General features: G+C 42.3%; 1 protein-coding gene across 1 annotated transcript in view; it reads right to left on the bottom strand.

Moving 5' to 3' along the window:
* Positions 1-14,288, bottom strand: part of dnah1 (dynein axonemal heavy chain 1) — a 223,664-nt gene that overhangs the window by 66,697 nt on the left and 142,679 nt on the right. The window contains exons 48-51 of the mRNA XM_033036813.1: positions 7,026-7,222; positions 3,817-3,952; positions 2,399-2,607; positions 53-224 (exon numbers count right to left, since the gene is read on the bottom strand). Of these exons, the coding sequence (XP_032892704.1) occupies positions 53-224; positions 2,399-2,607; positions 3,817-3,952; positions 7,026-7,222 (714 nt within the window). The remainder of the gene's footprint in view (positions 1-52; positions 225-2,398; positions 2,608-3,816; positions 3,953-7,025; positions 7,223-14,288) is intronic.

Below are 14,288 nucleotides of genomic sequence, written 5' to 3'. Positions count from 1 at the left end.
AAGACTGGAGGTTATACAGTGGATATGAAGATTGTAACATTTGACTCCTCACCAGTGCCCTCATGATGGCTGGACCTGCCTCAAGTTCTGGAATTTCCTCTAGTAAGGCATTAGCAACAGACTGGAGAGCTTCAGTTGGCCATTCACTAAACCAATCAATGGTACTGCATGTTACAAGAGAGGGGAACTGGCGCAATCGGGCTCTGAACACTTCCCCAATTGGACTGGAGGAAAGAAACACAGCAAATGTTTATTAAAATTACTAACACAAAAGATAGCTTAAAAGACCATGCAGAATATATATTCCTAAGTTTTACAAAGCACTGATTGCCCATTCAGTTCACAAGTCATGTTGACAAGTTATTTACCATGCTGGTGTTAAAGGTTAGCTCACAAACCAAGACTGTCATAAATTGGAGTGTTAAAACTCAACAACAGGTTGATTTAAATTGGAAATATTTCAATTTAAGTGTCCAAAACTGATAGCCTCAAATGCCAGGTGTCCAGTCTTTTTTACAGTGGTTCATTTATGTAAAATTCACTAGGCGGAAAGTAATTTCTAATCTGCGGACATTCTTTAATGGGTGAAAAAAGGTAATAGTACACCAGTAATGCTGAAACCATGCAGTCAGTCTTCTTGAGCAGCGTGGCAGCTCTTTCTTAAGAAACATGATCTGTGTATCTAAGAACTCTGTGGGTGTGATCTGGTGCCTCCAGTGTTTTTTCAAAATCTCAAGGTCTCCATGAATTTTGTCACGGTGCCCATTCATCTAATCTCAGCCTTGCATAAATGCATCAAACTTAAAACTTTTCCGGCTGTAAGGTTCACTTGGCGCATGTGCACCTCGGGTCAGGGAACTGCATGAGTTCACATGATGTTATGGTTTGCATATGCATCAACAACAGGATGGATATGAATATGCATCAAGCCAATGGAGTTGTGTATGTACAAATTGGAGGCTATGATCCCTGACATATATCTTGAGGCAACTCTCTGGAATAATTTAGTTTACTTGCAATTGTGCTATATTTACTAATTAGTGAAAGTAATATTCTCTGCCTTAAATCAGGTGTTTATCCCATAGCAGATGCTGTCTATCACCTGCATTTTCTGTTTTAATTCAGATTTCCAATATCCGCAGTTATGTTGATTTTCACTGCTTTATAAGCATCACCCCTTCAACGATTGTAGTATGTGACAGAATAATCTCTGGGCTTCAAGAATATTCATAAAAAATTCCAGGCACTGGAAAACCCTTGCTACCCATGCCTTGTCTGGGCTTCTGGTGTCTCACATGCTTGCATTTGTACACTTAGCAAAGGACTTAATTGGAGGTGAATGTACATTCTGCCTGACATCATCGCCACCTAAAGTCACAATTTTCCTACTAGATAATTGAGACAAGTGGGAAAAAATAAAGGGGCAAAAAATGAAATCTCAGCTAAGGGTAGAGAGAAAGAAACCAGGTTCCCTGGAATATCTGAATAAGGGCCCTGACCCAAAATGTTATATCCATTTTCTCCAGAGATGCTGCCTGACCCATCAAGTTACTCCAGCATTTTGTGTCTATGGTAGTTTTCAGCAAAGTTCTTTTCACAAGAGGATTGATACCAGAATTACTGAAATGACCAGGTTTTTGAAAATGTGTGAGAAGTGATCCGAATTCAGGGGTTCCCCAGGTAACATATTTCAATAATCATTCTAATTCTGGTACTGACAAACATGAGTCAGAGCCTCCTTTTAATGGGACACCCCTAACAGCCACACCGCCTCCCCAGCTGCTTCCAAGCCAGTTGCCAATGTATTCCCCGGCCCACACCGCTTCCTCAGCCCCTTCCAGGCCAGGCTATCGACCATCACCACCAGGCCGGGCGGCTGGCTGCCTCCTCAACCACACTTCAAGGACAGGCTGCCGACACCACTACTGTCCCACACAGCCGCTTCCAGGCAGTGCCTGCCGCTGCCACCTGTATTACAGTATTGAGACCGTGGAGCTTTGTAGCTCAGGGCAGGTAAGGCTTTAGTTAAATGTTTCAGCTGAAAAAAGGCACTCCTGTCAGTGCGGTTCTTGCTCAGCCTCAATGTTATTGTTGTGCCTCTACACATGTAATGCCATATATCACACTCAGTTATAGCGGACAATCGGCAATAATGGACACCATACTCCTATTATGGTCCATTATCACGAGGGTTTACTGTAATTGCTGGGTGTTGAATAAAACCTACTCAATTTCCCTGAGAGAGAGCTTCTGTTCTCTTCCACTTGCATCCAAAAGAGAGTAGAAGCTTGCAAGTGATGGAATCAAGATAAATGATGCTGTCACCACTGGACATGTACATTTCTCAACATGCATATGGAAATAATCCTGCTTTGGAGGTATAACCAGGAAAACTTACCTCATACACAGCACAGTATGAATATTATTGCGTACTCGCTTTGTGTATATAGCCATCATGTTGGCTTTAGTTGGTTGTTGTCCGAGATCCTGAACAACTGGCTTCATTGCAGTGAAGATTACCTCCTGCTCATCAAAGTTGTATATATTTGGAACATCTCCTGAGTTCAAGATATTGTTGACATCCTCTAAAAACGATTCTTCCTTGATCTATGAAAATAAGTATTATAAAAGTTTGGATTAAGGTGCCAGTCAATCATTTGTAATAATTTGTTTATATTGTGGTCCATTCCAAGCTATCACAAAGGCAGTAAATAATAATAAATCAATAAAATAACATAATCTTTTGATGTGTCAATATTAATTTTTGTTTTTTTAAAAATCTTGAACAAGTTTCCTCTTGAAACGTTTACACAAACACCATAACTAGTTAAATATTATCCACATTTCTAGCTAATGTTAACGTCTAGACCACCAAGGTATGAAACTGTAGATGAAAGTGGTTATGAATACAAACCTATAACTACAGCTGCAATGTTTGCATTGGAATAACAGCTGCATTTAAATAGGAAAAATACAAGAAATATTTAGAAAATTACTTTCATATTGGTAGATAATATGCAGGTCGCAACTTAATACATAGAGATAATTCCATTCCATTATATTTTTAAGCTATATATCTCTCAATGAACAAATGCAGAACCTAATTTTTAAATTTTGATTTTCATTATCAATCAGAAAAAGAGCAGAAAGTAAAAGAGCAAAAGGCATAAAAAAGTCATTTAAAAATATGATATTTTTCCCCTTCATGTTTTCCATGTTCCACAAATACTAGTTATAGATATGTAAAGGCCCACAGGGAAATACTCCTCACCGGTGCTTTTATTGTGAATAGAAGTGTCGGTACCCATATTGTTTCTTGCTGTTGGTGTCAATGGCGTATGTCACCCTATTAGTTGCTTAAGCTGCTTAAGGACAACCACCTAATTTAATTAATATTGTAATACTAAAAATCGAGCTTTTTAAACTTTTTAGAGGTGCCAGTACAGTACCATCACAAAAAAAACACTGCTCTTTTCAAATGAAAGGAAAAATAAACCTTCTAGTAAAACAGAGGTTTCTCATTGATCTGACTCTTGTCATTTCTGATCTGCATTTGCCATATTATATCGGGATGTTTCTGATCTGTATTTGCCATATTATATCGGGATGTACCTGATCTGAGATCTTTAACCACTGATTTACCATGTGTGCCAAATCGCATTAAGTCATAATCATTGCTCTCCTAATGTATCCTTGACATTTACCCAGGTTCAGTCTATCAAATTGTCAGACCTTTCCCCTTCCTTTTTGATGTTTATCTGGGACTATTAGTTAATAATGTATTTATTAAACATTTTTAGTTCAGAAGAAACATACCTGTGTGTCTACAAAAAGGAAGGCAATATGTTGGTATTGTATTCCTGCTTTCATCAAGATTCGTTTGATATCTTCTCTCCATTCTGATCGCCCATAATTTTTGGAAAGTTCAATTTGAAAACAATCATATTCAGCCCTGGTGAAATATCAGGTAATTTAAAATGAACAAATGACAAAAAATTATTCTTTAGCTTCTCATGTTGGAGTACCGATACTTCTGTAATTTTAATAAAACCTTTTATATTGATTTGAATAAAGGATACATGCAGCATCAACTGCTTAGTTAAACAAGCATCAGAGATTCACCTGGATATTTCTTGGAATAGAACGTTTTGGTTGTGAGGGAAGACAGGAAAGGCTGGGGTTGCTTTCCTTACAGCAGAGAATGTTAAGAGGAGAAATGACAGAAATTTACAAAATTATGAGAGGCACAGATGAAGCAGATAGTAAGAACATTTTTCTCATGACAGAGGTGTCCAAGAGTGCAGAGAAGATTTACGAAAATGTTTCCAGGACTTGAGGACCTTGAGGAAAGGTTGGGCAGGCAAAAAAATTATTCCTTGAAGCACAGGAGGTTGAGGGGTAATCCTATAGAGGCATATGTTCCAAATACACATATGTTTCCAAATAGGACAAGATGTTAAAAATCCAAAGTGCCAAATGTCAACTTGCTCCTGATTGTGATGGGAGCCTTATGCACTCACTTATGCTCCTCCGATGTCGAGATAGGCTAGGCAGACACGTCATTGGGGTTATCAAGTGGGCACCTACTTTCATCGACGTTTGGCTGAGTGAACCCACGACCTCTCCAGTAGGCTCAGTGGTGCATTCTGGCATCCCAGAACCACCCCCCTCTGCATCTGTCTAGTCGGTTATTTGGGAGACCAAATGGGGTCTTTCCTCTTCAGCCAGAGCCACTGGCTACTCCGCTCTGCCACCCGTGATGTTTCTTTGATGGCCTGGCGTAGGGCTTGTCCGCTGATCCCCAGGTCCTTCATCAGTCTTACGGTTGATGTTGCCACGAATCCTCGACATCCAACTTCTACCGGGCAGATCTTAGCTCTCAAGCCCTTCTGTTCTGCCTCCTGCTGCAAGCTCTGTATATCACAGTTTCTTTCTTTAGAAGGCTTCCTGCACAGCATCCTCCCAAGGGACCGTGAGCTCCACAAAATACACCATGCGCTGAGAGTTCGATCAGAGGACAAGATCAGGCCTCAGGTTGGTGATGGCTATCTCTGATGGAACTGTAAGCCGTTGGTCCACATCCACCAGCAACTGCCAATCCCGGGCTGCGCTCCAGCTGTCCAAACCTGGTCCTTGGTGGAATTTTCCATTGCCTTTGTTCCCCCTCCCGAACAAAGGCAATTGGCTTATCTGGGCTGCAGAGCATTGTTGGTTGTTCTCCTGCTTTCCAGAGTCGCTGCCAGGCATTTGAGCACTTGATTATGTCTCCAGGTGTACCGTCCTTAGGAGATGCTTACTTTACACCCAGTGAGGATGGGCCTAAGTGTGGCTGGTGTTGAACACAGGGGGCATGATGGATCTTCGCCCAGCCATTGGTTGAGATTTTCTGGGCTAGGAAGGACATCATAGGTTGCCCGAATGAGGAAACTTACCCTGCTCGCCTCCATCTCCCACATGTCCTTCCAGCTGGACTTCCTCTTTTCCACACCCTCCCATCTCATCCACTGGCCTTGTTTAGCTTGCGACACAGCCTTGGCACACCTACTCGATTCCTCCTGTCGGCGGACTTCGGCCGCGACCAACTTCCGGTGCTCCAGTCAACTCATCTGTCATTTCCTTGTTCCCCATAATAAATTCACCTTTTTCAGTCTTCAAGGGCCCAACTTTGGTCTTAACTATTTTTATCCTTTTCACATGCCTAAAGAAGCTTTTACTATCCTCCTTTATATTCTTGGCTAGCTTACCTTCGTACAGCATCTTTTCTTCCCGTACTGCCTTTTTAGTTATCTTCTGTTGCTCTTCAAATATTATCCAATCCTTTTGCTTCCCGCTCATCTTTGCTATGTTGTACTTCTCTTTTATTTTTATACTGTCCCTGACGTCCCTTGTCAGCCACAGTCGCCCCTTACTCCCCTTATAATCTTTCTTCCTCTTTGGAATGAACTGATCCTGCACCTTCTGTATTATTCCCAGAAATACCTGCCATTTTTGTTCCACTGTCATCCCTGCTAGGGTATCTTTCCAGTCCACTTAGAAACATAAAAAATAGGTGCAGGAGGAGGCCATTCGGCCCTTCGAGCCATTTATGAAATGATCCTGCGTCTCCCGGATTATGCCCAGATATTCCTGCCAGCTCCTTTGGCAGCTCCTCCCTTATGGCTCCATAGTCCCCTTTATTCAACTGTAACACTGACACCTCCGATTTTCCCTTCTCCCTCCCCAATTGTAGATTAAACCTGACCATATTATGGTCACTTCCTAATGGCTTCTTAACTTCAAGTTTATCAAATCCGGTTCATTACATAACATAAATCCAGAATTGTCTTCTCCCTGGTAGGCTCCAATGCAAGCTGCTCTAAGAATCCATCACAGAGGCACTCCACAAACTCCCTTTCCTTGGGTCCAGTACCAACCTGATTTTCCCAGCCTGCCTGCATGTTGAAATCTCCCATAACAACCGTAGCATTACCTTTACTACATGCCAATTTTAACTCCTGATTCAACTTGCACCCTATAATCAGGCAACTTTTTGGGAGCCTGTAGATAAGTCCTATTTGGGTCTTTTTACCCTTACAATTCCTTAGTTCTATCCATACTGACTCCACATCTCCTGTTTCAATGTCACCCCATGCAAGGGACTGAATTTCTTTCCTCACCACAGAGCTACCCCACCTGTCTGTCTTTTCGATGAGAGGTATATCCTTGAATATTCAGTTCCCAGCCCTGGGCCTCTTGCAGTCATGTCTCTGTAATTCCCACAACATCATACTTGCCAATTTCTAACTGAGCCTCAAGCTCGTTCACTTTATTTCTTATACTTCGTGCATTCATACACAACACTTTGACCTCAGTATTCACCTCCCCTCTTGCACCGCTCACAGTTGGCCCTGACCTTACTTTCTTAATTAAGCCAAATTAAGATAAACAATCCAAACAGGTCTCAAGCACTCAATTACATTTTATCTTCATTGCACATTTGTTCAGGGAAGAGACAAATCTGACAGATGTAACATGCTCCCACTTACATATGGGCAGCCAATTTGGTAAGAGACTGTCGTCCACTGCCTCCAACTCCCAATAAGAGGGCATTGCCCATTGGCTGCCGTAAAATCCTGCTGATTCTACAGATGTGTTGGATGGCATCCATGAAAAGAATAAGCTTCAACTTGTTTGTGCTAGTCTGATTGAAATCATCCATGTATTCTTCAATCACGCTCACCATCTGCAAAGAATAAAGAGGAATTATGCTGTGTGGAATGAGCTTCCAGTGGAAGTGGTAGAGGCAGGTTCGATTTTATCATTTAAAAATAAATTGGATAGGTATATGGACGGGAAAGGAATGGAGGGTTATGGTCTGAGTGCAGGTAGATGGGACTAGGTGAGAGTAAGTGTTCGGCACGGACTAGAAGGGCCGAGATGGCCTGTTTCCGTGCTGTAATTGTTATATGGTTATATGGTATTGACTAGGATTATTCCTTTTTTTTTAACATAAGAGACACATTGCGGGTGCACTCATTTGTCTAAAATGTAACTTTATAGTCAGCTTCGGAACTGCCACTGATATTGTTCTGATTGATACAGTGATATCACAGTGTAATGTACTATGTAAACCTAACAGTTAAGATTCTGTGTTCAATCATTTCAGAAATAACAGAGAAGTGCTGATTCCAGCAGAATGGCTTTGCAAACATCAGTGGTAGGTATGGCTACAATAGTATTCCCTTGAAATGCATAGAAGTACTCAAATACTAACGATCCATGCTGTATTCCTCCTTTATTTTGCAAGCTAGGAAGAAGCACTCAATGACTGTGTCTACAGTTGGTCCACACAATGTCGTGGCATTGAACTGATGAGTCTAACAACTCATATTCTTCTGGGAATTTCATTTGAGGACCCGGTTGAAAGATTACCCGTAAAAGCTAAGCAAGACTATTATATCTGACCACCCGTCAACTAAAGGGGGAGGCAACGATACCACCTAGTCTCTAAAATATAGTTGATGATTTTACTTCAAAGGGACTGGATGGATTGCAAGGACCAGAGATCTTTTGGATATTGGTTTGGACAACAAACAAGAAAGGCTGCAACCAATAGCTATAAACTACATTGCAGTAGAATGCAGCAAAGCTTGGGATCACAGCAATAATCCAATCCCACAAATCCAGGTGACTCAGGTCAGGTGGCATGTAGTTTGGAAGTGCAACATTTCAGTAATACCCCAGAACAGGTTTGAGAGAAGTATCAAGATTCTTCAGGTCTGAAGAAGGGTCTCGACCGGAAACGTCACCCATTCCTTCTATCCAGAGATGCTGCCTGTCCTGCTGAGTTACTCCAGCATTTTGTATCTATCTTCAGGATAGATGTTCTGTGCTACAAGTGTTCCATTCATTCGAGAGAGACTGTTCCTGGTATGTACTAATTGAACCTCGCAATTCTTTTTGGCTAAATCTATCAATTTTTATGGTTACTAATTTCTACTTGGAAATGCATGTGCTGGTATTTGGTATTGACAGTTGCATGCTTAGCAATCAACACTCGCATACTAGATTAAGTATAAGTATTATATAAAGAGTTGATTATTTTGCTCTCTTTAGATCAGATCCTCAGGCAGTTAAATTGCATTTAAGTCTGGCCTGTGAGAGATGACAAGACAATTTATTTGTAAAAAGTTAAGTCCTAACTTCATTCATGTTGTCCACTGACAGCTTTAATACAGTAAAATGAAGGCCCTGTCCCACTTTCCCGAGTTACTCACGAACTCTCCCGAGTTTTCCCCTTGATTCGAACTCGGGGAATGTCGGGTAATGTCGGTAGCGAGCTCGTAGGAGCCCGTAGGAGTCCGTAGATGTTTCGTAGCGGCTCGTAATGCCAGCCGTAGGAACTCGGGGTATCAGGTAAGTCGGGATGTTTTTTCAACATGTTGAAAAATGTCCACGAGTTTAAAAAATAGCCCCGAGTACCTACGAACGGCTATTATCGTAATTCTCAGAGTTCGAATCAAGGGGAAAACTCGGGAGAGTTTGTGAGTAACTCGGGAAAGTGGGACAGGGCCTTTACTGATTAGAAAGCAATCAGAACAAAATGGATGATGTTTCTCTTTCATCGTCTAATAATGTAGGACTTTTATTGCCCCATCTTGATTTTGTACAAATTGGGATTGGACCCTGGAACCATGCTTATTAGTTGGCGGTTACCGTAATCCTCAATAGAAATTACGATTAATCTGTTAGATTATTGGGAAACTGACAGAATGGGCCAATCAATTCAAAAAATCTAAAAGGTTACATCTACTACAAACCCACTGACTCCCATGGCTATCTGGACTACTCTTCTTCCCACCCTGCTTCCTTTAAGGACTCTATCCCCTACTCCCAATTCCTCTGTCTGCACCCAGGATGAGGTGTTCCAAAGCAGGGCATCGGAGATGTCCTCATTCTTTAGGGAACAGGGGTTCCCCTCTTCGACTGTAGATGAGGCTCTCACCAGGGCCTCCTCTATATCCCGTAGCATCGCTCTCATTCCCCATCCTCCCAATCATAACAAGGACAGAATCCCCCCTTGTCCTCACCTTCCACCCTACCAGCCGTCACATACAACAGATAATCCTCCGACATTTTCGCCACATCTTCCCAGCACTTCAACTCCCCCTCCCATTCCGAATCCGACCTTTCTGTACTGGGCCTCCTCGATGGCCAGAGTGCGTCCCACCGCAAATTGGAGGAGCAGCACCTCATATTTCACTTGGGTAGTTTACACCCCAGCGGTATGAACATTGACTTCTCCAATTTCAGGTAGTCCTTGCTTTCTCCTTCCTTCCCCTCCCCTGCTCTCCCACAGCCTACTCCGCATCTTCCTTTCTTCTTCCCGCCCCCTCCTCCCGCACCCCCACGTCAGTCTGAAGTAGGGTCTCGACCAAAAACGTCACCTATTCCTTTGCTCCATTGACGCTGCCTCACCCGCTGAGTTTCTCCAGCATTTTTGTCTACCTTCGATTTTTCCAGCATCTGCAGTTCTTTCTTAAACAAAAGGTTATATTGATAGGAAAGTGCTGTAAAGATTACTGACAACAGTGGGCAATTTCCATAATTCATGTAGATGGCCTAGTTGTTATCTATCTACATCACTTTGGCCTTGACATTTATTTTCATGTCTTTTTGGCTTTAAAATAGCATTACATAGAAACATAGAAATTAGGTGCAGGAGTAGGCCATTCGGCCCTTCGAGCCTGCACCGCCATTCAATATGATCATGGCTGATCATCCAACTCAGTATCCCGTACCTGCCTTCTCTCCATACCCTCTGATCCCCTTAGCCATAAGGGCCACATCTAACTCCCTCTTAAATCTCCTAAATTCTAGAGAGTATAAACCAAGTCTATCCAGTCTTTCTTCATAAGACAGTCCTGACATCCCAGTAATCAGTCTGGTGAACCTTCTCTGCACTCCCTCTATGGCAATAATGTCCTTCCTCAGATTTGGAGACCAAAACTGTACGCAATACTCCAGGTGTGGTCTCACCAAGACCCTGTACAACTGCAGTAGAACCTCCCTGCTCCTATACTCAAATCCTTTTGCTATGAAAGCTAACATACCATTCGCTTTCTTCACTGCCTGCTGCACCTGCATGCCTACTTTCAATGACTGGTGTACCATGACACCCAGGTCTCGCTGCATCGCCCCTTTTCCTAGTCGGCCACCATTTAGATAATAGTCTGCTTTCCTGTTTTTGCCACCAAAATGGATAACCTCACATTTATCCACATTATACTGCATCTGCCAAACATTTGCCCACTCACCCAGCCTATCCAAGTCACCTTGCAGTCTCCTAGCATCCTCCTCACAGCTAACACTGCCCCCCAGCTTAGTGTCATCCGCAAACTTGGAGATATTGCCTTCAATTCCCTCATCCAGATCATTATATTGTAAATAGCTGGGGTCCCAGCACTGAGCCTTGCGGTACCCCACTAGTCACTGCCTGCCATTGTGAAAAGGACCCATTTACTCCTACTCTTTGCTTCCTGTTTGCTAGCCAGTTCTCTATCCACATCAATACTGAACCCCCAATGCCGTGTGCTTTAAGTTTGTATACTAATCTCTTATGTGGGACCTTGTCAAAAGCCTTCTGGAAGTCCAGATACACCACATCCACTGGTTCTCCCCTATCCACGCTACTAGTTACATCCTCGAAAAATTCTATAAGATTCGTCAGACATGATTTACCTTTTGTAAATCCATGCTGACTTTGTCCAATGATTTCACCACTTTCCAAATGTGCTGCTATCCCATCTTTAATAACTGACTCTAGCAGTTTCCCCACTACCGATGTTAGACTAACTGGTCTGTAATTCCCTGTTTTCTCTCTCCCTCCCTTCTTAAAAAGTGGGGTTACGTTTGCTACCCGCCAATCCTCAGGAACTACTCCAGAATCTAAAGAGTTTTGAAAGATTATTACTAATGCATCCACTATTTGTGGAGCTACTTCCTTAAGTACTCTGGGATGCAGCCTATCTGGCCCTGGGGATTTATCGGCCTTTAATCCATTCAATTTACCCAACACCACTTCCCGGCTAACCTGGATTTCACTCAATTCCTCCAACTCCTTTGACCCGCGGTCCCCTGCTATTTCCGGCAGATTATTTATGTCTTCCTTAGTGAAGACGGAACCAAAGTAGTTATTCAATTGGTCCGCCATATCCTTGTTCCCCATGATCAACTCACCTGTTTCTGACTGCAAGGGACCTACATTTGTTTTAACTAATCTCTTTCTTTTCACATATCTATAAAAACTTTTGCAGTCAGTTTTTTTGTTCCCTGCCAGTTTTCTTTCATAATCTATTTTTCCTTTCCTAATTAAGCCCTTTGTCCTCCTCTGCTGGTCTCTGAATTTCTCCCAGTCCTCCGGTATGCTGCTTTTTCTGGCTAATTTGTACGCATCATCCTTCGCTTTGATACTATCCCTGATTTCCCTTGTTATCCACGGATGTACTACCTTCCCTGATTTATTCTTTTGCCAAACTGGGATGAACAATTTTTGTAGTTCATCCATGCAGTCTTTAAATGTCTTCCATTGCATATCCACCGTCAACCCTTTTAGAATTAATTGCCAGTCAATCTTGGCCAATTCACGTCTCATACCCTCAAAGTTACCTTTCTTTAAGTTCAGAACCATTGTTTCTGATTTAACAATGTCACTCTCCATCCTAATGAAGAACTCAACCATATTATGGTCACTCTTGCCCAAGAGGGCACGTACAACAAGACTGCTAACTAACCCTTCCTCATTACTCAATACCCAGTCTAAAATAGCCTGCTCTCTCGTTGGTTCCTCTACATGTTGATTTAGATAACTATCCCGCATACATTCCAAGAAATCCTCTTCCTCAGCACCCCTGCCAATTTGATTCACCCAATCTATATGTAGATTGAAGTCACCCATTATAACGGTTTTGCCTTTGTCGCACGCATTTCTAATTTCCTGTTTGATACCATCTCCAACTTCACTACTACTGTTAGGTGGCCTGTACACAACACCCACCAGCGTTTTCTGCCCCTTAGTGTTTCGCAGCTCTACCCATACCGATTCCACATCCTCCAAACTAATGTCCTTCCTTTCCATTGTGTTAATCTCCTCTCTAATCAGCAACGCTACCCCACCTCCTTTTCCTTTCTCTCTATCCTTCCTGAATATTGAATATCCCTGGATGTTCAGCTCCCAGCCTTGGTCACCCTGGAGCCATGTCTACGTGATTACTCATCTCCTTAATGCAGGTTTTAAAAGCTTTAAAGACATCTTTTAATTCATCGCTATCAGTGTACAAGGTAGTGCAACATAGTGTCAGAAAGCCATACAACATGAAAGCATGCCCTTCGGCCAACCACGAACATGCTAAACACCTACCTCAGCAATCCCAATTGTCTAGCTACCTACCTATACTGGGGGCAATTGTCAATAGTTAATTAACTTACTAATCTTCACCTCTTTGACAAGGGGTGGGAAAACCATGCAGCCATGGAAAACCCCAACGGTCACAGAGATAATGTGCACATTCCACAAAGACAGCACTGAAGGTCAGGAATGCTGCAATGATGGAAAAATTTGCCACTACATGGAGGGAACCGGTCAATGTGCACATGCTTCTGAAGAACGAAAGGAAACTCCTTGGACAGAATACACTTATGGTGGTAAATTAGAGAGTTTAAAGAGAGATTGAATACACCTGAATTGTTTTGTCTGGAGCATTTAAAGCTAAGGGGCGAGCTGATAGAAGTATATACAATTATGAGTCATAGAAAGGATAAATAGTCAGTGTAAGTTCCCCAGGCAGCAGGGGGACATTCGAAGTAGATTGTCGATGCAAGATTTGATTTGTTTCTTGCACAGAGCTTCACCAGGCAACATTTACGAGGTATCGAGGCAGCCACATGGACAGGCAAGGAATAGATGGATGTGGACAATGTGTAGTTAGATAGGATCTATTTAATTTGAGATTATGCTTGGCATAGATATGGTAGAATGAAGGTTTCTATTCTGTTGTGTTCGAGTTGTCAGGAAGATACCTGTAAAGGCAAAAGGACCCTACATGAATATCAGTACTTTTTGGAGAGATTCGGACAGCAGCCAACTAACTGCCCTTTCAGATGTGAATACATGTTGATCAAGAATGAAAGATTTCCCACTTATCTAGTTGTTTCACTTTTGCAATGGGGCCAAGGAAAGAGCGTTCACGTCGCGGCCCTGTTTCAACCAATCTTTCCAACACCACGCACAAGAAGCACAAGAAGCGCAAGACAGACACCATTGTGCAGATGCCGAGAAGTGTGTTCAGCTCTGGCTGAACAACTTCTAATCTTGTGTGTGGACTCGATAAGAAGAAGAAGACTTTTGCAATCTACCAATGACCTATAAAGTGGCCATACATGGTATATCAGTGCAGATAGTTTGCAAAGACTTGAGAATAAACTTGACCATGAATTTGACTCCCCAAAATAAGTATTTGCGTGGGATTTTACTCGCAATTGCAAAAGGCCACAGAAAGACGGCAAGAAGAAACTCACAAATGCCTTTACTATTCTTAAATGTACACTTAGAATTATCCTGTTTCTTGCATGCACAGGAATCTACAAGAACCTATGCATGATTATCTATCTACTTGGAGTTATCTGCCAATCCCAATCCCATCAATGTAGCGTACGTTCATTCCTTGTTCCACATTCCCCAGTGACTGAAATAGTGCTGGTTTTATTTGCTGCAACCCTTTAAGGGTTACTTCTTGATGTTAGATCTGAGA

This window comes from Amblyraja radiata, chromosome 18, assembly GCF_010909765.2.
Source record: "Amblyraja radiata isolate CabotCenter1 chromosome 18, sAmbRad1.1.pri, whole genome shotgun sequence".
Lineage (NCBI taxonomy): Eukaryota > Metazoa > Chordata > Chondrichthyes > Rajiformes > Rajidae > Amblyraja > Amblyraja radiata.
Note: the sequence above shows the minus strand (reverse complement) of the source record. Positions and strands in the feature narration are given on the sequence as shown.